Genomic DNA, 23,238 nt, shown 5'->3' on the forward strand with positions numbered 1-23,238 from the left:
TTAAGCGTTGTTTGGCTTATAACTTTGCTTAGGGCCAGGATAAACTACCTTCCTTACAAGTGAAGCAATATTGCATTGCTGTTGCACTGAGTTAACTTTTACATATTTTTTGGGAGGCCCAGTAGGTCAGCATGTGACCTACCTCCCAAAAAATATGTAAAAGTCACATGCTGTTAATGATTTGTAAGCTAAAATAATAGTTTTATATGTATATTATGTATATATTATATTTGTATATATAATACAGTATATATACATATATATATATATATATATATATATATATACATATATATATATATATATATATATATATATATATATATATATATATACATATATATATATATATATATATATATATATATATATATATATATTCATATATATAAACACTAAGTTCTAATAAATCAAAAGCCATTATATAAAACAAGTTTCGATAAAAGATAGTGTTTACCGATAATCTCAACACTGCAGTCTAAAAATCTCTTCATCTTACTGTAAAGGCAAAATTCGAGTCTGTCTCTTATTTCTTATATTTTTTTGTATAGTAGTGTTAAAAAGGTCCATTTTTCAATTAAGAGCATAAAATGACTAACATCAAAGTTACCATGACTTAAGCACTAAGTCACAAAAGACCATTTTCATATACTTCACATAATATCAGTCAATACACTAAGGCTAAGATATAGTACTGTTTCAAGTAAGTTTTACTTTATTTACGTATAAGTTATAAATAAATACAATTTCCAAGAACCGATGAAAGATCTCATCGCCGTCGATTCCCTTCTTCAGAAGCATCACCGAGATCCTTCCCCAAAATCTACTTGGATTCGTTGGAGTCGAAGTAAGACCTCCTTGGAGGACCATACCTGGGGGACTCGAAGGACTCGAAGGACTCGTATGAGTCGGGGAAGCGAGCCTCTCCCTGGTAAGTCACATCGGCGATGTATCCGTCGCCGCCGTCGACGCGGTAGGCGACCCTCTGCAGGCGGCCGTCGGGGAGGTGGACGAAGTAGGATCCCTGAGTCTCGTCTCCATCACGTTGCTCCTGGTGTCCGAAGTTGTTGCGGGAGGGTGGGTGGTTGACAGCCCAGTCGAAGTTGTAACGAGCCTCGCTGGATTCGTAGGACTCGTCGGATCCTGAGGAGAACTGGAAAGGAGGTAAGATTATTAGTCTACATTAGACTCATTAATATCTTGATATGTTATTTCATGTAGATACATAAACAATCAACAACTATAATTAAATATAGATTAAAACTGATAGAAAACAGTAAATACAAATAGTCTAAAGCACATAGTTACTTACTCTTACTCTAGGCCTAGGTGGAGAGTAGGAATATCTCTCGAAGCTTTCGAAGCTGTCAGCTGCAACAAGGGCAGCCATGCCCAGAACGACCAAGATGACCTGAGGAAAGATTCACAATTAAAGCTATATCTCAAGCATAAAATCAACTATGAATGCCAAACTTTAAAAAACATTTTACAAAAACCTATTTCCATTGAATCCTAACTCAAGAGAAACTATATTTCATATAAATATTCCAAAGTATTTGAAAATCTCAGCTACACTATTTCTTCATCCACCAGGAAATGGATTATTACTGGAGGTTCAGTTACCTTAGAATGCATTGTGTTCTTGCTGCAGTACCAAGAAGAATTACTGTGTTATCCTCTTCTTCCTCTCGATATATATACTCGAAGGCAAGGTAAACTGGGCGCCTCCCACGAGTCTCTTACCAGTTTTTCCAAGCCCCAATTTCAAAACGTTTTCTGACCTTCCGCTGTTTCTTGCAGGGGCCAAAAGAGAATGGAGTTAAAAAGTTTTCTGTGACATTCATGATAATATTTGTGAACGTTACTTATTTATCCTTTACTGATAATTCTATTATTTTATTTTAATTTACAGAGGGCAATAGGTTTCTTTACTATGGTACCCTGAGTGGAAAGCATAATGAATCTGCCGTTTACAAAAAGCACCAAGCAATTCTGTAAATGTTCAGTTTTTTAAATTGCTTATAATAATGTTCATAAAAAAATCTAAATAGACGAAAAATTTACGTTGGAAAATGTACTTTATCTGTTTAAATTATTATTATTATTATTATTATTATTATTATTATTATTATTATTATTATTATTATTATTATTATATTAATTTAGTATTATTATTATTATTATTATTATTATTATTATTATTATTATTATTATTATTATTATTATTATTATTAATAATTTGAAAATATAAAGTACAATTTCCAAATTAAGTGCATCTTGTGTTTAGATTTACTTATGAACATAAAAACATAAAGTGGAAAGTCTTGGTCGATATCATATACTTCATAATTGTAAGCACGCAATTTTACCTTCTTTATTATCATTTGAAAAAAAACAGTTAATTTTATTATTATTAATTATTATTATTAGTTATTATTATTATTATTATTATTATTATTATTATTATTATTATTATTATTATTATTATTATTATTATTATTATTATTATTATTATTTCAAGAAAAAGCGAGATAACTGTTCAATGGGACATTTACTTATATACCTGTAACCTTTCTTTTCAGATTTAAGTAAGACATTACTGTCGATTACATACAGAAGAAAGATACTTAATCCTTTGTTAATAGATTTGTTTGTTTATCATAAATAAAAACAGAATTGGATTAGAGAATTTCAATTTCTTATCATCGATACAAAAGTTAGTCAGTAGTTGATATTAAGAAGAAAAGGCGTAAAATGACTATTGTTGTGGTGGAAATTCAGAAACAGGCAGAAAATTACGTTAGTTTCCTGCAAAGTATGAAGATTGGAAAGAAAATGTTCTTGGTGAGAAGAATTGATTTTAAAATGCAATTCTGGTATTGAGGAAAGACAAAGTGACAGATTTTAAAAAAATAATAAAATGTTATTGTCTTTCCACTATGTCTGTGAATGGCTAATTAGATTAATAAAGAAAAAAGGTTCTTAGTCAGAGGACGTATAAAGCAACATGAGATTAAAGAACATTTCTGCTCCCTATAGTCTGAGTAACCAAAGATCTTCTTGAAGCTTCTTCAGCAGTTCTACGTCCACATCGTCAATTACAGGCTACTCTGGGAACAAGAGCCCGTGCTGGTATGTTCCCTGCTTAACCTACTCCATTCATTCATCCATACTGTTTAAAAGAGATTAATTTTATCAGTGAACAATGGAGCGGATGAACAGCAAGCGTTGTAGGTGGGTCATGAACTATACATCGAATTTCCCTGATCCTGAAGCAAGCAAATACATCTGCATAAGACTCAGAATCATTTGTCATTTACGATTATTTATGCTGAAGAAGAAGAAGAAGAAGAAGAAGAAGAAGAAGAAGAAGAAGAAGAAGAAGAAGAACTGGAAAGGTTGATAGGAAGCCTTAAGTGTTGTCTTCTTTCTCGGAGAAACGTAAACTTCAAATCACTGACTGAGAAATAATTTTTGAATTATAAACAGGCATTTTTAGTTTGTCAGATTTTTAGCTACGAAATGCTGACACTGGAATGATGCTGATTAGTCCTATTATATGATCTTACACATACAACTCAAGGTCAGCTGATAACGTTGCAGTGAATGAAGGAATAAATACGGCAATAAAATGTTGGAACATTCTAAAAGGCTGATCATAAAATATTGTGTTCTTGTCAAAGCAATCCAGTACTTTACCAAGATGTTGGTAAATTCTTCGTTGAAGAGAAGATTGCTGAAAAAGCCTTTTGACTTAGTAGGCACAGCATAATGTAGGTAACCTATGAGAGAGAGAGAGAGAGAGAGAGAGAGAGAGAGAGAGAGAGAGAGAGAGAGAAGAATGCCAGGGGTAGAGGTGCCTAAAAGATACACTATTCCATCGGAGGATACATCTATAAAAACGCAAGGTAAAGATAAATAAACAACAAGAATATCGATCACTTCGTCTAATATATTCTTGAACTGGTCTGTAGTAATACAATTCACAACCTCAGCCAGTAGTCTGCTCCAAAATACGCTCAATTCTGTGTGAAGAAGCTCCCGCAGAAGCTTGCGTTGAACACTTTCAACTTCCAGTTCCCACCCCGTCGGATCTAGTTGGGTAACTACTTAAACAGGTTCCTGTAATTGAGATTATTTATACCTTCGAGTATCTGAAATGTTTCTATATAACTTACCTCTGAGTCGACACTCTAGGAGAGTCTAAATGAAGGCGTTCTAGCCTCCTTTGATATCCAAGATGTCTGACTGATGACGTCAGCCTGGTTGCTCTGACCTGTGTTGTTTCTCATCTGTCTGTCTCCTTCCTCTGGGAAGGCGACCAGAATTAAACATCGTGGTCTAAGTGGGTCAAATGAATTAGTATTGTTTCTCGAGAGAAGTACTGATTGACTGATTGAAAGCTTTCTTACACCACGAAGAGAGAGAGAGAGAGAGAGAGAGAGAGAGAGAGAGAGAGAGAGAGAGAGACAGAGACAGAGAGAGAGAGAGAGAGAGAGAATAATTAGTGACATTTTGTCTAATTAGAGATGTGGTGTTCAAAGATGGATGTTTTCACGTTACGTTCTTGCCTTGTTTGATTTGTCTATTGACACTTTACAATATTTAAGGTATTTCAGATAACGATTTACGGTAAAAAAAATGTGGGATTATTTTTATGTTTTTTCTTGAATACGTTAATCTAGGGACATAATAGATTCTTTTGGAAGCCTCACGGGACTCGCAGGATTCGAAGGAATCAGGGAACTGAGCCTTTCAGAATTTGGTGCCCTCAGCAATATATCTGTCCTCACCGTCTACGTGGAAGGCATTCCAAGTAAAAATTAAATATATCTTAAGTCAGTTTAACTTTATTTGCGCATAAGTTATAAATAAATACAGCATCAAGGCCCAAAGAAAGATCTCATCGAAGTCGATTTCCTTCCACAGGAGCATCACCGAGATCCTTCCCCAAAATCTACTTGGATTCGTTGGAGTCGAAGTAGGACCTCCTTGGAGGACCATACCTGGGGGACTCGAAGGACTCGAAGGACTCGTATGAGTCGGGGAAGCGAGCCTCTCCCTGGTAAGTCACATCGGCGATGTATCCGTCGCCGCCGTCGACGCGGTAGGCCACCCTCTGCAGGCGGCCGTCGGGGAGGTGGACGAAGTAGGATCCCTGAGTCTGGTCTCCATCACGTTGCTCCTGGTGTCCGAAGTTGTTGCCGGAGGGTGGGTGGTTAACGGCCCAGTCGAAGTTGTAACGAGCCTCGCTGGATTCGTAGGACTCGTCGGATCCTGAGGAGAACTGGAAAGGAGGTAAGATTATTAGTCTATAATAGATGCATAAATAAAGAAAAGATAAGGAAATACAGATGAAGATTCAAAAAGCATAATAAATACAAACAGTCTAAAGCACACAGTTACTTACTCTTACTCTAGGCCTAGGTGGAGAGTAGGAATATCTCTCGAAGCTCTCGAAGCTGTCAGCTGCAACAAGGGCAGCCATGCCCAACACGACCAAGATAACCTGAGGTAATTATGAACAAATTTTATTAAATTATTATATAAAAGCCATTAAAATAGAACAAATAAAGAAACACCATATTCCACAAATAAGTTCCTCTTTTCCCAATTTCAGCCCCATTCAGAAAAACAGACACTGAAAGCCAATCTTACTTTAGAAGGCATTTTGTTCTCGCTGGAGTCCCAAGAGGAAGAGTCTGTCGTCTCACCTTCCTCACCGGATATATATACCTGAAAGACAACTTCACATGACCCCACCCTTCGGGCCGATGACCAGTTTTTTTGGGTCAGTTTCCCAAGTTCCCACAACAAAAACGGATCGTTTTCTTCCGTTTGCGAAAGACACAGGGAGATCTCGTAGGTGGTTTTGATAATCAGACAAAACTGTGGGAATTGTGCTTATCATTTACAGGTGTCCTCCATATCCTTTTAAGCACTTAATTGTAACGACTTGTAAGTACTGTATGTTCGTTTAGACGATTGAAGGATATGTGTGTGTATCCCTGTTTGATAGGCTGTCATGTGTTCATGGAAAACTTATTATGGTTAGCCGGAGAACTTGCAAAATACATACATACATACATACATACATACAGACCTGCATCTATGAACTGTGAATATTTATGTATTTATTATGCATATTTGTATCTTAAGCTACGAATGTATTTATGATCTCAAAATGTCTTTTAGTGAAGACTGGTCTATTTATAATTGAATCTATGATATTCACCTGTCAAAATGTAAAATACTCGTCAGACTTTGAAAATAGGTCATTGTGACTTACATAGTTTTGCACAATGTCACAGAATTTCCCCTGTTTTTTTTCAGGTCAGGTCATAGTGCTACTTAATGCTTTTTAGATAGGAACAGGATGCATTTTGTTCTCAAAGGAAAGAACTTATTGTCATAAGTATCTGTGCAATGTCCTTTTCATGCATAATAATCACTGTATGCATACAAAGGTATTAATCAACACTTTATATTCAATCAAGACTTTTTAATGAATTTCTGAAATTACATCACATATGCTTAAAATAGTTTTTTTATGGTAAAGAATGGTTTATATTCTCAAGTGAATTGTACCACCGTATAAAAATGTAATTCATCGCAATTATTTGACATCGATATTCATAAATAATTTAAAAACCGTGAGTTGATTATATTCTAATCAGTATTTCCATAATAGTTGATCATTGTTTATCACCGGAATTTTGAATGGAAATGTTCCTATTAGGTAATTACAAATTTCTCTTAATTTCCTCTGGAATATAAACACAAATTTAATACTCTCTCTCTCTCTCTCTCTCTCTCTCTCTCTCTCTCTCTCTCTCTCTCTCTCTCTCTCTCTCTCTCTCTCTCTCTCCCACTGACCAATTTCACACCAGGCCTGGATTAAATCTCAAAGCTATCTCTGCTCGAGAAAGAGATAGTTTGCATCCTTGAAAAAATGATGCATCATAAGATAAGAGATCCTGTTCACCCACGAAAATCTGAATCTTAAATAACAAAATATTTATATATTAAGCATCTCATAACATGTGTAACTTAAATAAGAGATTACTCTAAAGCTCGGGTATATATGTGTATATATATAAATATTTCTATATATATATATATATATATACATATATATATAGTATATATATATATATATATATATATACTCATATATACATATATATATATATATACACTATATATAAATATATACATACATACATATATATATATATATATATATATATATATATATATATATATATATATATATATATATATATATATATATGAGACTTCGAAATCAAGAATTCAATCATAATCCAGTCATATAATTTGACAATCGATAACGCCACACCTTAAACCTAAAGTTGATACCTGAGCGGAACTAATTAGTCAGATACCTTGCTCACACAGGTAAGTTTAAATCCCCAAACAAGACTGGTTCGTGATGCAAAGATACTCGCGATCTGTCACTCAGTATTCATAATGAAATACTGCACTGATATATTACGCTTTGATAGCGCTCAACATCCAACCAAAGATTATGAAAAAATAATAATGATGATTCCAAACTAAAAATGGCAAAAAACATTTTTCAGGGCTGACAGATTTTTATACTATTTTAGACGATAATGATGAATTTATGATTATGGGAATATCCATAGAATGAGTGTTATATATCCTTGTTATAGGAATAATTTAGCGTTAATAATCCTAGAATGATTGTTATATATTTTTTATAGATATACTGATAATCCAAGGATTGTTATTATTTGGTTACTTACCAGACACTATTTTTTCAGTTCATACAATGAAAGTCGCGATTTTCGACCAATTTCCTTGCTTTCTCTAACGAAACTCTCTAATATAACACATTCTCTAATATGAACTCACATTGCCATTTAAATCAACCAGTAGGAAAATCAAAATCTCAGTATTTTATTGCATGAGGCTTTAAGAGCACGAATTTATCGTTTCTCTGGCATGGACCTCGCCAGCCTCTAGCAAAAGATGTGCTTTTTTAGTTTTCTGGAAAAGAAAACTATTGTGACGGCTATGTTTGTCCGTCCGCACTTTTTCTGTCCGCTCTCAGATCTTAGACTCTACTGAGGCTAGAGGGCTGCAAATTGGAATGTTGATCATCCACCCTCCAATCATCAAACTTTCCAAATTGCAGCCCTCTAGCCTCAGTAGTTTTTATTTTATTTAAGGTTAAAGTTAGCCATAATCGTACTTCTGGCACTGCTATAGGCATCAACAACACAGGCCACCACCGGACCGTGGCTGAAAGTTTCATACAGCATTATTGTGCCGAAGAAACTTTGTCACATTCTTTACTTGTTTATTCGTTTTTGCAATTATAAGAGAAGGGCAACGATCTTTGCTCCTTGTCAAGGTGACTTTTCATACAAGACCTGAGATGTTTCCCGCAACTTTCTCTCCCAAAAGCCAGGTTACGTTCCCAAGTTAGACCTTTCATTATCGGTCACTGTGGCCTCAGGTAATGACAGAGATAAAACACACCCTTGTCCAAGAGGCAGCTTTGCAGCAAACCAGTTACTTCTACAAGTTCAGTGTCTTTTGGATTCAATCATTAACGATTCGAGCTTTCGGTTTTTCTGGGTCCATGAGCATGATACATATTTCCTTTAATTAAAAACTTCTCTCTGAAGTATTTTGAAATAAATACTACCATACACCTTCCGAGGTAGCAAACATAATGACTTATCCCTGCTATTGTTATCTAGTTTAAATAATATACAAACCGTTTGCAAAGGAATTCATATACTTCACCTTTTACTGAATGCTATACTTCTTCAAGTCTCGAACTTGACTGAATGTTTGATTAATGATATAACGCCAAACCTATAGAGTCTGGAGTATTTTCCCATTAAAAGATAATGATTTAAACCACAGGGTTAAAGTAAACTGAACTTAAAGATCTTTCTGATTTATTTACAGATAAGTTACAAAATAAATACTGAGTCGGAGATCACATAAGACTTCCATATCTGGCAGATTCCTACAAAGTCTTTACTTGGATTCGTTGGAGTCGAAGTAGGACCTCCTTGGAGGACCATACCTGGGGGATTCGAAGGACTCGAAGGACTCGTATGAGTCGGGGAAGCGAGCCTCTCCCTGGTAAGTCACTTCGGCGATGTATCCGTCGCGGCCGTCAACGCCGTAGGCGACCCTCTGCAGGCGGCCGTCGGGGAGGTGGACGAAGTAGGATCCCTGAGTCTGGCCTCCGTTGCGTTGCTCCTGGTGTCCGAAGTTGTTGCGGGAGGGTGGGTGGTTGACGGCCCAGTCGAAGTTGTAACGAGCCTCGCTGGATTCGTAGGACTCGTCGGAGCCAGAGGAGAACTGGAAAGGAGATAAGGTTATTAGTCTATATTAAACCCTTTATTATCTTAGTATGTTATTTCATGTAAGTACATAAATGAAGATTAAGCTAAAATAATAAATACAAACAGTCTAAAGCACATAGTTACTTACTCTTACTCTAGGCCTAGGTGGAGAGTAGGAATATCTCTCGAAGCTTTCGAAGCTGTCAGCTGCAACAAGGGCAGCCAAACCCAACACTACCAAAGCAACCTACGAAAAGAACCACAAGAAATCAGAATAACAACGAAAGCAGAATGTGAAGCTAAAAGTAATGTTTCTCCACTCTGATACTGTCATGATTCTCAGACTATTTAATTCCAATATCAGTAATGCTTCAAAATGAGGAGTATTTGAGCTTACTTTAGAATGCATCTTGTTCTCGCTGAAGTCTCAAGATGAGTACACAGCCTTGTCCTCTTCGCCAGCTTTATATATAATCGACAAAGACGAGGCGGGTGGGCAACGCCTTCCCTTCTAAGTCCAGTTTTTTGCGGCCCAATTTCCAAACGTCCTGTGACCTCAAACCACTTTTGAGCATAACATAATGAAGAAAAAAGGAACATCAATGAATGTATGCAATATACGTTGGGAATTATGTCTGAGCTCAATGATACAATTTTCTGAACGATTTCACTGGCTTCCAGAGATAATAGAAAACGGACGATGATTTCAATGTTGAAATTGCAATTATGAAATCTTATTAGATTGGCCTTATGTCATGGATGTTAAATATTGTTCTTTTACAGTTGGTGGATCATATCACGTATGAGATCGCCGTATTTCTTCTTTCTTTCTTTTTCTTCTTCTTCTTCTTCTTCTTCTTCATTCTCAGTGCTCTCCCTAAGCAAGGGGACGGTTTCCTTGGTGCGTCTTTTTTTTTTTATTTTTTCCTTCTTTACTGAAGCACAAGCGCAAATACACTCACATAGATACCAATTATATACATACATACATATATATATACATATATATATATATATATATATATATATATATATATATATATATATATATATATATATACATATATATATACATCTGTTGGAAGGAGTATAGTTTTACACAGAAGATTTTTAACAGCAAGTCTTTGGATCAAATCTCTAACTTCCAGTAAAATACTGAAAATGCTCTTAAGGATAACATTTTTACCCGTTTTGCATTCCCCATGATTCCAAAATCAACCATTTCAATCGCAGCCATTTTATAGTCATTATTGTCCAGACAAATTACTCCCACCTACGTCCATTACCTCCATCAAAATCAAAACATCCATCAAATTACCTCCATCAAATTCAGAACATCAATCAAATTAACTCCACTCATTTAGCAAGCGTCGATCTGCGGCATCCTCTTCCTGTTAGTGTTCTAATTTGGAAATCTCTTTCAATATCAGGTCAAGGTCCTGGTCAAACAAGTCGTTGCAACGGACCGTAGGTGACGAAGAAGTCGACCAGACAGGCAACGAAATCAGAGGCTCTGAAATCCTTGACCAAACCCTCTGGAAGAAGAAGACTTCTGGAGACCCAGTGCCATTTAGTTGCTCGCTGAACTCCAGTTGCCTGGTGATAAGGCAGGATAAAGGGACAAATAAAAGGAGACTTAAGTGAGGTGAATATGGCAGGATAAAAGGGGAAATGAAAGAAGAATCAATTAGGGTAAATGAATCTTTGGACGTGTCAACACCTGTCTTCCTGTCGCCATCAGAGCACTGTGCTAATTTGACTGTAGACCAGAATATGCAGGAAGGCTAAATCGAGGGACAACGGTATTGTATGTCGATGCCATTTTGAGAAGCAAAAAGGGGAAATATGGAAGAGATATCAGCGAGTATTAACGGGAAAATCAAACTATAAGAATATTGAAATAGCAGTTTTTGACTAGCCCTCTACAGGTGATCTTTCGAGACGGGAGTCTGATTACAGTCAATTAAGATGCACCAAAGACTTGGCCAGGGTCAAATATCCGTTCATAGCCCCATCGAAGCTTTTGGTTCCTTTTTCGGACCCCAAAAGGGTTCGAGGCGAGAAGGACGATCCACAGAAGAGGCCATGGTCCCTTCCCCGAGATCATTGTGCTGACGAAACATTCAAGGTCATCGACCTCTTCCGTTTAATATTCGAAAATTTAATTTCACCTTCTCAACCATTTTGATTCCATTTTGATTTCATTTTACATAACTCCATAATGGTGACATTCTAAACGATGACGTAACGGGTCAATGGAATTTCTAAAGGAAATAAAAAATTCAAATTAAAACTTAAAATAAAAAAAATATTGGATCCTTGGGACATCATGAATTTCCTGATTAAAGTCAAACCAGTCAGAAATTTGGGAACTGATCACTTACTTACTTTTTGACTGAACTCTTACCTGAGTTGGTCTAAAGTCGGTCTGAAGCTCCGATACGTAGAATCTCAAGGGTAATGCATAATACTTAATTAGAGTTGTGACTAATGGCTTTTCATAATTTAAAACTCATGGGAATATAATTCATTACATAACGACGTCTAAATCCAAGAGTTAAACCATATGGCAAAGCTAACTGCTATCGAATTAAATATAGAATTTAGGCCAAAGGCCAAGCACTTGGATCTATGAGGTCATTCAGCGCTGGAAGGGAAACTGACGGTAAAAGGTTTGAAAGGCGTAACAGGAGGAAAACCTTGCAGGCACTACGAATCAATTGTTAGGAGAGGGTGAAAATAAGATGGAAGAAAGCAAATATGAAAGGAGGTACAGTAAAAAAACGAAAGGGGTTTCAGCTAGAGGCCGAAGGCACGTTGCAAAATACCTTAGGCAATGCCTAGCAATGCCTACAGTGCACCGCACGAGGTGCACTGACGGCGCAACACCCCTACTGGGCTAAGTGCTGTCACTGATATCATTCCAGTCAGCCTTGACACTCAAACACTGAGCGGAGGAATGAGACCTAATGTCATGAGAAAGTAGAAAAAGACGACCAAGCGAAACAATTTCCCGTTGATTTCCACCACCAAAACAACGTTTTAAAATGTACAAAGTCCAAAGTCATGTTCCTTGAAAAATGGAGTTTCGTGACAGCGAAAGAGCTGAAAAGTTTAATTTTAACATATAAATGTTTGCAAGGAAAGGGGCAAGTTATTCTTTGCGTATTTTTTCACTCAAAGGGAAGTTGGAAGTGTTTTCGTTCAGACGCGGCCTCTTGGTTTTCAAAAAATAGATCCAGCTGTTCGGATCTCTTTTTCAGATTCACTTCTGTTGAAAAGGTAAAGATTATTAGTGAAAAATAACGTTCATCACTCCATAGACAAAAAAAAAGATAGAGAACAGTGAACACCATTTTAAACCCACTGGCATAATAAATTATTAATAACCAGCAAAAAAAGCTCAAAGAATATATATCGCATCCGAGTCCAAAGGAATAGTACAAAGATAACAAAAATCTGATTTCAATACACACACATACACACACACACACATATATATATGTATATATATATGTGAGTGTGTGTGTTATGGTTATAAAGTTATGACAACATCCAAAACCAAGCCATCATAGAAGATAACCTCAAACTATGAATAAACTATTTACATCAAAGCTATGAATAACTGGATTAAAAATCGAAAGAATAAAAACACACATGGCTTGCATTGTATTTTTAACTGACGAATCATTTACTTATCAACCATACTAAAACAGGATTTTCTTTTTATTCCTGTAAGTAACAGCTTTTTCAGCAATTTACTATGGCGATGACGACACAGTAAGCTTTGCCCTATTTGATGGCAGATTCTGGCAAAATTGACTACCTTCTATATCTTGATATTTTGAAGAAATATTTTCAGGAACCTAAACTCTTTATGAAACTTATCCATCCCACTATGGATTATTGTTTCCAGTTTATAAGAAAAAACATTGGAAACTGCATAGTGTGGTTCATTTCTTCTTTGCAAAATGCAAACGATCATGACAAAAACAACAGGGTACAAGGAAAGCTGCAGATATTCTCTTTCTGATTTATTTACAGATAAAGTTACAAAATAAATACTGAGTCTGTTATCATTCGAGATTTCCATATGTTGCAGATTCCTACAAAGTCTTTACTTGGATTCGTTGGAGTCGAAGTAGGACCTCCTTGGAGGACCATACCTGGGGGACTCGAAGGACTCGAAGGACTCGTATGAGTCGGGGAAGCGAGCCTCTCCCTGGTAAGTCACTTCGGCGATGTATCCGTCGCGGCCGTCAACGCCGTAGGCGACCCTCTGCAGGCGGCCGTCGGGGAGGTGGACGAAGTAGGATCCCTGAGTCTGGCCTCCGTTGCGTTGCTCCTGGTGTCCGAAGTTGTTGCCGGAGGGTGGGTGGTTGACGGCCCAGTCGAAGTTGTAACGAGCCTCGGTGGACTCGTAGGACTCGTCGGAGCCAGAGGAGAACTGGAGAGGAGATAAGGTTATTAGTCTATATTAAACCCATTAATATCTTAGTATGTTATTTCATGTAAGTACATAAATGAAGATTAAGCTAAAATAATAAGTACAAACAGTCTAAAGCACGTAGTTACTTACTCTTACTCTAGGCCTAGGTGGAGAGTAGGAATATCTCTCGAAGCTTTCGAAGCTGTCAGCTGCAACAAGGGCAGCCAAACCCAACACTACCAAAGCAACCTACGAAAAGAACCACAAGAAATCAGAATAACAAGGAAAGCAGAATGTGAAACTATAAGTAATGTTTCTCCACTCTGACACTGTCATGATTCTCAGACTATTTAATTCCAATATCAGTAATGCTTCAAAATGAGGAGTATTTGAGCTTACTTTAGAATGCATCTTGTTCTCGCTGAAGTCTCAAGATGAGTACACAGCCTTGTCCTCTTCGCCAGCTTTATATATAATCGACAAAGACAAGGCGGGTGGGCAACGCCTTCCATTCTAAGTCCAGTTTTTTGCGGCCCAATTTCCAAACGTCCTGTGACCTCAAACCACTTTTGAGCATAACATAATGAAGAAAAAAGGAACATCAATGAATGTATGCAATATACGTTGGGAATTATGTCTGAGCTCAGTCATACAATTTTCTGAACGATTTCACTGGCTTCCAAAGATAATAGAAAACGGACGATGATTTCAATGTTGAAATTGCAATTATGAAATCTTATTAGATAGGCCTTATGTCATGGATGTTAAATATTGTTCTTTTACAGTTGGTGGATCATATCACGTATGAGATCGTCGTATTTCTTCTTTCTTTCTTTTTCTTCTTCTTCTTCTTCTTCATTCTCAGTGCTCTCCCTAAGCAAGGGGACGGTTTCCTTGGTGCGTCTTTTTTTTTTTATTTTTTCCTTCTTTACTGAAGCACAATAGCAAATACACTCATACATAGATACATAATTATATACATACATACATATATATATACATATATATATATATATATATATATATATATATATATATATATGTATGTATATGTATATATATATATATATATATATATATATATATATATATATATATATATATATATATATTTATATACATATATATACATCTGTTGGAAGGAGTATAGTCTTACACAGAAGATTTTTAACAGCAAGTCTTTGGATCAAATCTCTAACTTCCAGTAAAATACTGAAAATGCTCTTAAGGATAACATTTTTACCCCGTTTTGCATTCCCCATGATTCCAAAATCAACCATTTCAATCGCAGCCATTTTATAGTCATTATTGTCCAGACAAATTACTCCCACCTACGTCCATTACCTCCATCAAAATCAAAACATCCAACAAATTACCTCCATCAAATTCAGAACATCAATCAAATTAACTCCACTCATTTAGCAAGCGTCGATCTGCGGCATCCTCTTCCTGCTAATGCTCTAATTAGGAAATATCTTTCATTATCAGGTCAAGGTCCTGGTCAAACAAGTCGTTGCAACGGACCTTAGGTGACGAAGAAGTCGACCAGACAGGCAACGAAATCAGAGGCTCTGAAATCCTTGACCAAACCCTCTGGAAGAAGAACACTTCTGGAGACCCAGTGCCATTTAGTTGCTCGCTGAACTCCAGTTGCCTGGTGATAAGGCAGGATAAAGGGACAAATAAAAGGAGACTTAAGTGAGGTGAATATCAGAAATCAGAACATGACAACTGAAATCATCGAAATTTGGAAACTGATCACTGACTTACTTTTGATTGAACTCTTATCTGAGGTGGCCTAAAGTCCGTCTGAAGCTCCGATACGTAGAATCTCAAGGGTAATGCACAATACTTAATTAAAGAGTTGTGACAAATGGTTTTCATAATTTAAAACAGAGTTCATCTCATTGGAATATAATTCATTACATAACGACTTCTAAATCCAAGAGTTAAACCATATGTCAAAGCTAATTACTGTCGAATCGAATATAGTATTTAGGCCAAAGGCCAAGCACTTGGATCTATGAGGTCATTCAGCGCTGAAAGGGAAATTGACAGTAAAAGGTCTGATAGGTGAACAGGGGGAAACCCTAGCAGTAGCACTATGAATCAATTGTTAGGAGAGGGTGGAAAGTAAGATGGAAGAAAGCAAATATGGAAGGAGGTACAGTAAAAAGAAACGATAGGGGTTTCAGCTAGAGGCCGAAGGCACGCTGCAAAGAACCTTAGGCAATGCCTAGCAATGCCTACAGTGCACCGCACGAGGTGCACTGACCTGCAATACCCTAAAGGGGCCTAAGTGCTGTCACTGATATCATTCCAGTTAGCCTTGACACTCAAACACTGAGCGGAGGAATGAGACCTAATGTCATGAGAAAGTAGAAAAAGACGACCAAGCGAAACAATTTCCCGTTGATTTCCACCACCAAAACAACGTTTTAAAATGTACAAAGTCCAAAGTCATGTTCCCGGATAAATGGGTTTCATGACAGCGAAAAAGCTGAAAGTCTAATTTTAACATATAAATGTTTGCCAGGAAAGGAAAGCAAGTCGTTCATTGCGTATTTTCTCACTCAAAGGGAGGTTAAAGTGTTTAAAAAAATAGATTCAGCTGTTCGGATGTCTTTTTCAAATTAACTTCTATTAAAAGGTAAAAATTATTAGTGAAAAATAACGTTCGCAGCTCCATAGACACAAAAAGAAGATAGAGAACAGTGAACACCCTATTAAACCTACTGGCATAATAATAATAAAAAATAATGATATTAATGTTAAAAATAATAATAATAATAATAATAATTTATTTTACATATTATTATTATTAGTTATTAATGCGTATTTTTTTAGTTATAAGTATCTATAAACAACCAAAAAAAAGAATATATATCGATTCACTTCTGTTGAGTCCAAAGGAATAGTACAAAGATAACAAAAAATCTGATATATATATATATATATATATACTATATATATTATTATAATATATATATATATATATATATATATATATATATATATATATATATATGTGTGTTTGTGTGTGTGTGTGTGTGTGTGTGTGTTTGTGTGTGTTATGGTTATAAAGTTATGACAACATCCAAAACCAAGCAATCATAGAAGATAACCTCAAACTATGAATAAACTATTTACATCAAATCTATGAATAACTGGATTAAAAAGAATAAAAACACATAGGGTTTGCATTATATTTCTAACTGACAAATCTTTACTTATTAGCCATACTAAAACAAGTTTTTTTTTTATTCCTGTAAGTAACAGCTTCTTCAGCAATTTACTATGGCGATGACGACACAGTAAACTTTTCCCAATTTGATGACAGATTCTGGCAAACTTGACTACCTTCTGTATCTCGATATGTTGAAGAAATATTTTCAGGAACCTAAACTCTTTATGAAACTTATCCATCCCTCTATGGATTATTGTTTCCAGGTTATAAAAATAAATTGGAAACTGCATAGTGTGGTTGATTTCTTCTTTTCAATGCAATACCAACGATCATGACAAAAACAACAGGGTACAAGGAAAGCTGCAGATATTCTCTTTCTGGTTTATTTACAGATAAGTTACAAAATAAATACTGAGTCTGATATCATTCGAGATTTCCATATGTTGCAGATTCATACAAAGTCTTTACTTGGATTCGTTGGAGTCGAAGTAGGACCTCCTTGGAGGACCATACCTGGGGAACTCGCGAGACTCGAAGGACTCGTATGAGTCGGGGAAGCGAGCCTCTCCCTGGTAAGTCACTTCGGCGATGTATCCGTCGCGGCCGTCAACGCCGTAGGCGACCCTCTGCAGGCGGCCGTCGGGAAGGTGGACGTAGTAGGATCCCTGAGTCTGGTCTCCGTTACGTTGCTCCTGGTGTCCGAAGTTGTTGCCGGAGGGTGGGTGGTTGACGGCCCAGTCGAAGTTGTAACGAGCCTCGCTGGATTCGTAGGACTCGTCGGAGCCAGAGGAGAACTGGAAAGGATATAAGGTCATTAGTCTATATTAAACCCATTAATATCTTGATACGTTATTTCATGTAGGTACATATATGAAGATTAAACTAAAATAATAAATACAAACAGTCTAAAGCACATTATTACTTACTCTTACTCTTGGCCTAGGTGGAGAGTAGGAATATCTCTCGAAGCTCTCGAAGCTGTCAGCTGCAACAAGGGCAGCCAAACCCAACACTACCAAAGCAACCTGCGAAAGGAACCACAAGAATTTAGAATAACAAGGAAAGTAGAATGTGAAACTATAAGTAATGTTTCTCCACTCTGACACTATCATGATTCTCAGACTATTTTATTCCAATATCAGTAATGCTTCAAAATGAGGGGTACTTGAGCTTACTTTAGAATGCATCTTGTTCTCGCTGAAGCCTCAAGATGAGTACACAACTTTGTCGTTTTCGCCAGCTTTATATATAATCGACAAAGACGAGGCGGGGTGGGCAACGCCTTCCTATTCTAAGTCCAGTTTTTGTGGCCTAATTTCCAAACGTCCTGTGACCTCAAGCCACTTTTGAGCATAACATGATGGGAAAAATGACATCAGAATGTATGCAATATGAATTAGGGAATTCTTTTTGTGTGCAATTATATAAAATTCTAAATGATTTGACAGGCTTCCAAAGATAATAGAAAACGGACGATGATTTCAATGTTGTAATTGCAATTATGAAGTCTGATTAGATTGACCTCATATCATGGATAGTTGGTGGATCATAACACTGCCCTTTCTTACATTTGCTGGATGATGCCACGTATTAGATCACGGTTTCCTTGGTGCGTCTTTTTTTTTATATTATCTTTCGTTACTTAACCACAAGCGCAAGTACACTCACATATATACTATTTATATATTTACATATAATATATATATATATATATATATATATATATATATATATATATATATATATATATATATATATATGTATTATATCATACTGAAAGCAATATATTCTTACACAAAAGAATTTTAACAAGAAGTATTTAGATGTAAATCTCTAACTTCCAGTAAATTACTGAAAATGCTTTAAGGATAACTGTTTACCCCGTTTTGCATTCCCCACGATTCCAATTCAATCACAGACATTTTATAGTCATTATTGTCCAGACAAATTACTCACACCTACGTACATTACCTCCATCAAATTCAAAGGATCAATCAAATAACCTCCATCAAATTCAAAACATCAATCAAATTAACTCCACTTATTTAGCAATCGTAGATCTGCGGCATCCTCTTCCTGCTAATGCTCTAATTAGGAAATATCTTTCATTATCAGGTCAAGGTCCTGGTCAAACAAGTCGTTGCAACGGACCGTAGGTGACGAAGAAGTCGACCAGACAGGCAACGAAATCGGAGGCTCTGAAATCCTTGACCAAACCCTCTGGAAGAAGAAGACTTCTGGAGACCCAGTGCCATTTAGTTGCTCGCTGAACTCCAGTTGCCTGGTGATAAGGCAGGATAAAGGGACAAATAAAAGGAGACTTAAGTGAGGTGAATATGGCAGGATAAAAGGGGAAATGAAAGAAGAATCAATTAGGATAAATGAATCTTTGGACGTGTAAATATCTGTCTTCCTGACGCCTTCAGAGCACTGTGCTAATTTGACTGTAGACCAGAATATGCAGGAAGGCTAAATCGAGGGACAACGGTATGGTATGTCGATGTAATTTTGAGAAGCAAAAAGGGGAAATATGGAAAAGATATCAGCGAGTATTAACGGGAAAATCAAACTATAACAATATTGAAATAGCAGTTTTTGACTAGCCCTCTACAGGCGATCTTTTGAGACGAGAGTCTGATTACAGTCAATTAAGATGCATCAAAGACTTGGCCAGGGTCAGATATCCGCTCACAGCCCCATCGAAGCTTTTGGTTCCTTTTTCGGACCCCAAAAGGGTTCGAGGCGAGAAGGACGACCCACAGAAGAGGCCATGGTCCCTTCCCCGAGATCATTGTGCTGACGAAACATTCAAGGTCATCGACCTCTTCCGTTTAATATTAGAAAATTTAATTTCACCCTTCTCAACCATTTTGATTCCATTTTGATTTCATTTTACATAACTCCATAATGGTGACATTCTAAACGATGACGTAACGGGTCAATGGAATTTCTAAAGGAAATAAAAAATTCAAATTAAAACTTAGAATAAAAAAAAATATTGGATTCTCGGGACATCATGAATTTCCTGATTAAAGTCAGCCAGTCAGAAATTTGGAAACTGATCACTTACTTACTTTTGACTGAACTCTTACCTGAGTTGGTCTAAAGTCGGTCTGAAGCTCCGATACGTAGAATCTTAAGGGTAATGCATAATACTTAATTAGAGAGTTGTGACTAATGGCTTTTCATAATTTAAAACTCATGGGAATATAATTCATTACATAACGACTTCTAAATCCAAGAGTTAAACCATATGGCAAAGCTAACTGCTATCGAATTAAATATAGAATTTCGGCCAAAGGCCAAGCACTTGGATCTATGAGGTCATTCAGCGCTGGAAGGGAAATTGCCAGGAAAAGGTTTGAAAGACGTAACAGGAGGAAAACCTTGCAGTAACACTATGAATCAATTGTTAGGAGAGGGTGGAAAATAAGATGGAAGAAAGCAAATATGAAAGGAGGTACAGTAAAAAAACGAAAGGGGTTTCAGCTAGAGGCCGAAGGCACGCTGCAAAATACCTTAAGCAATGCTTAGCAATGCCTACAGTGCACCGCACGAGGTGCACTGACGGCGCAACACCCCTACGGGGGGCTAAGTGCTGTCACTGATATCATTCCAGTTAGCCTTGACACTCAAACACTGAGCGGACGAATGAGACCTAATGTCATGAGAAAGTAGAAAAAGACGACCAAGCGAAACAATTTCCCGTTGATTTCCACCACCAAAACAACGTTTTAAAATGTACAAAGTCCATATTCACGTTCCAAGAAAAATGGAGTTTCGTGACAGCGAAAAAGCTGAAAAGTTTAATTTTAACATATAAATGTTTGCGAGGAAAGGGACAAGTCATTCTTTGCGTATTTTTTCATTCAAAAGAAAGTTGGAAGTGTTTTCGTTCAGACGCGGCCTCTTGGTTTTCAAAAAACAGATCCAGCTGTTCGGATCTCTTTTTCAGATTCACTTCTATTGAAAAGGTAAAGATTATTAGTGAAAAATAACGTTCATCACTCCATAGACAAAAGAAAGATAGAGAACAGTGAACACCATTTTAAACCCACTGGCATAATAATAACATAATAATAATAATAATAATATTAATAATTATTATTATTATTATTATTATTATTATTATTATTATTATTATTATTATTATTATTATTATTATTATTATTATAAACCAGCAATAAAAGCTCAAAGAATATATATCGCATCCGAGTCCAAAGGAATAGTACAAAGATAACAAAAATCTGATTTCAATACACACACATACACACCCACACATATAATATATGTATATATGTGTGTGTGTGTGTTATGGTTATAAAGTTATGACAACATCCAAAACCAAGCCATCATAGAAGATAACCTCAAACTATGAATAAAGTATTTACATCAAATCTATGAATAACTGGGTTAAAAATCGAAAGAATAAAAACTCTCAGGGTCTGCATTGTATTTTTAACTGACGAATCATTTACTTATTAGCCACACTAAAACAAGTTTTTTTTTTATTCCTGTAACAGCTTCTTCAGCAATTTACTATGGCGATGACGACACAGTAAACTTTTCCCTATTTGATGACAGATTCTGGCAAACTTGACTACCTTCTGTATCTCGATATGTTGAAGAAATATTTTCAGGAACCTAAACTCTTTATGAAATTTATCCATCCCACTATGGATTATTGTTTCCAGGCTATAAGAAAAAACATCAGAAACTGCATAGTGTGGTTCATTTCTTCTTTGCAATGCAATGCAAACGATCATGACAAAAACAACAGGGTACAAGGAAAGCTGAAGATATTCTCTTTCTGATTTATTTACAGATAAGTTACAAAATAAATACTGAGTCTGTTATCATTCGAGATTTCCATATGTTGCAGATTCCTACAAAGTCTTTACTTGGATTCGTTGGAGTCGAAGTAGGACCTCCTTGGAGGACCATACCTGGGGGACTCGAAGGACTCGAAGGACTCGTATGAGTCGGGGAAGCGAGCCTCTCCCTGGTAAGTCACTTCGGCGATGTATCCGTCGCGGCCGTCAACGCCGTAGGCGCCCTCTGCAGGCGGCCGTCGGGGAGGTGGACGAAGTAGGATCCCTGAGTCTGGCCTCCGTTGCGTTGCTCCTGGTGTCCGAAGTTGTTGCCGGAGGGTGGGTGGTTGACGGCCCAGTCGAAGTTGTAACGAGCCTCGCTGGATTCGTAGGACTCGTCGGAGCCAGAGGAGAACTGGAAAGGATATAAGGTTATTAGTCTTTATTAAACCCATTAATATCTTAGTATGTTATTTCATGTAGGTACATATATGAAGATTAAACTAAAATAATAAATACAAACAGTCTAAAACACATAATTACTTACTCTTACTCTAGGCCTAGGTGGAGAGTAGGAATATCTCTCGAAGCTCTCGAAGCTGTCAGCTGCAACAAGGGCAGCCAAACCCAACACTACCAAAGCAACCTACGAAAAGAACCACAAGAAATCAGAATAACAAGGAAAGCAGAATGTGAAACTAAAAGTAATGTCTCCACTCTGATACTGTCATGATTCTCAGACTATTTTATTCCAATATCAGTAATGCTTCAAAATGAGGAGTATTTGAGCTTACTTTAGAATGCATCTTGTTCTCGCTGAAGCCTCAAGATGAGTACACAACTTTGTCGTCTTCGCCAGCTTTATATATAATTGACAAAGACGAGGCGGGTGGGCAACGCCTTCCCTTCTAAGTCCAGTTTTTGTGGCCTAATTTCCAAACGTCCTGTGACCTCAAGCCACTTTTGAGCATAACATGATGGGAAAAATGACATCAGTGTATGCAATACGAATTAGGAGTTCTTTTTGTGTGCAATTATATAAAATTCTAAAAGATTTGACAGGCTTCCAACGATAACAGAAAACGGACGATGATTTCAATGTTGTAATTGCAATTATGAAATCTAATTAGACTGACCTTATATCATGGATGTTGAACACTGCTCTCCTACATTTGCTGGATGATGCTACGTATTAGATCACTTTCCTTGGTGCGTCTTTTCTATTTTTTCTTTCTTTACTTATCCACAAGCTCAAGTACACTCTCATAGATACTATTGATATATTTACATATAATATATATATATATATATATATATATATATATATATATATATATATATATATATACATATATATATACACATGTATTATATCATACTGAAAGTAATATAGTCTTACACAAAAGAATTTTAACAAGAAGTATTTAGGTGCAAATCCCTAACTTCCGGTAGAATACT

General features: G+C 36.5%; 6 protein-coding genes and 1 pseudogene across 8 annotated transcripts in view; all 7 read right to left on the minus strand.

The window, feature by feature from the left end:
• Nucleotides 1-23,238, minus strand: part of LOC136831560 (pro-resilin-like) — a 367,651-nt gene that overhangs the window by 194,417 nt on the left and 149,996 nt on the right. The gene's annotated exons all lie outside the window — the stretch shown is intronic.
• LOC136831768 (uncharacterized) lies at nucleotides 748-1,652 on the minus strand. The gene is made up of 3 exons (XM_067092390.1): nucleotides 1,624-1,652; nucleotides 1,313-1,411; nucleotides 748-1,153 (listed from the first exon to the last, which is right to left on the minus strand). Exons 1-3 carry the CDS (start codon nucleotides 1,633-1,635, stop codon nucleotides 824-826), a joined length of 441 nt encoding a protein of 146 aa, XP_066948491.1. The 5' UTR covers nucleotides 1,636-1,652; the 3' UTR covers nucleotides 748-823.
• LOC136831769 (cuticle protein 8-like) lies at nucleotides 4,850-5,699 on the minus strand. Its single transcript, XM_067092391.1, has 3 exons — nucleotides 5,659-5,699; nucleotides 5,411-5,509; nucleotides 4,850-5,287 (listed from the first exon to the last, which is right to left on the minus strand). The coding sequence occupies exons 1-3, from the start codon at nucleotides 5,668-5,670 to the stop codon at nucleotides 4,958-4,960; spliced, it is 441 nt and encodes a 146-aa protein (XP_066948492.1). The 5' UTR covers nucleotides 5,671-5,699; the 3' UTR covers nucleotides 4,850-4,957.
• On the minus strand, nucleotides 8,974-9,779 carry LOC136831770 (uncharacterized). The gene is made up of 3 exons (XM_067092392.1): nucleotides 9,751-9,779; nucleotides 9,502-9,600; nucleotides 8,974-9,369 (listed from the first exon to the last, which is right to left on the minus strand). The coding sequence occupies exons 1-3, from the start codon at nucleotides 9,760-9,762 to the stop codon at nucleotides 9,040-9,042; spliced, it is 441 nt and encodes a 146-aa protein (XP_066948493.1). The 5' UTR covers nucleotides 9,763-9,779; the 3' UTR covers nucleotides 8,974-9,039.
• LOC136831771 (uncharacterized) lies at nucleotides 13,423-14,210 on the minus strand. Its single transcript, XM_067092394.1, has 3 exons — nucleotides 14,182-14,210; nucleotides 13,933-14,031; nucleotides 13,423-13,800 (listed from the first exon to the last, which is right to left on the minus strand). Exons 1-3 carry the CDS (start codon nucleotides 14,191-14,193, stop codon nucleotides 13,471-13,473), a joined length of 441 nt encoding a protein of 146 aa, XP_066948495.1. The 5' UTR covers nucleotides 14,194-14,210; the 3' UTR covers nucleotides 13,423-13,470.
• Nucleotides 17,353-18,172, minus strand: LOC136831772 (cuticle protein 8-like). Its single transcript, XM_067092395.1, has 3 exons — nucleotides 18,145-18,172; nucleotides 17,896-17,994; nucleotides 17,353-17,763 (listed from the first exon to the last, which is right to left on the minus strand). Exons 1-3 carry the CDS (start codon nucleotides 18,154-18,156, stop codon nucleotides 17,434-17,436), a joined length of 441 nt encoding a protein of 146 aa, XP_066948496.1. The 5' UTR covers nucleotides 18,157-18,172; the 3' UTR covers nucleotides 17,353-17,433.
• On the minus strand, nucleotides 21,811-22,604 carry LOC136831773 (uncharacterized; annotated as a pseudogene).

The sequence above is a fragment of the Macrobrachium rosenbergii genome, chromosome 48, assembly GCF_040412425.1.
Source record: "Macrobrachium rosenbergii isolate ZJJX-2024 chromosome 48, ASM4041242v1, whole genome shotgun sequence".
In the NCBI taxonomy this organism is placed as follows: domain Eukaryota; kingdom Metazoa; phylum Arthropoda; class Malacostraca; order Decapoda; family Palaemonidae; genus Macrobrachium; species Macrobrachium rosenbergii.

What these genes read in the sequence shown, in the direction of transcription:
- LOC136831768 (XM_067092390.1), bottom strand. An exon ending in CACCTAGGCCTAGAGTAAGA is followed by an intron (nt 1,154 to 1,312) that starts GTAAGTAACTAT and finishes CCTCCTTTCCAG; the next exon opens with TTCTCCTCAGGATCCGACGA.
- LOC136831769 (XM_067092391.1), bottom strand. An exon ending in CACCTAGGCCTAGAGTAAGA is followed by an intron (nt 5,288 to 5,410) that starts GTAAGTAACTGT and finishes CCTCCTTTCCAG; the next exon opens with TTCTCCTCAGGATCCGACGA.
- LOC136831770 (XM_067092392.1), bottom strand. An exon ending in CACCTAGGCCTAGAGTAAGA is followed by an intron (nt 9,370 to 9,501) that starts GTAAGTAACTAT and finishes TCTCCTTTCCAG; the next exon opens with TTCTCCTCTGGCTCCGACGA.
- LOC136831771 (XM_067092394.1), bottom strand. An exon ending in CACCTAGGCCTAGAGTAAGA is followed by an intron (nt 13,801 to 13,932) that starts GTAAGTAACTAC and finishes TCTCCTCTCCAG; the next exon opens with TTCTCCTCTGGCTCCGACGA.
- LOC136831772 (XM_067092395.1), bottom strand. An exon ending in CACCTAGGCCAAGAGTAAGA is followed by an intron (nt 17,764 to 17,895) that starts GTAAGTAATAAT and finishes TATCCTTTCCAG; the next exon opens with TTCTCCTCTGGCTCCGACGA.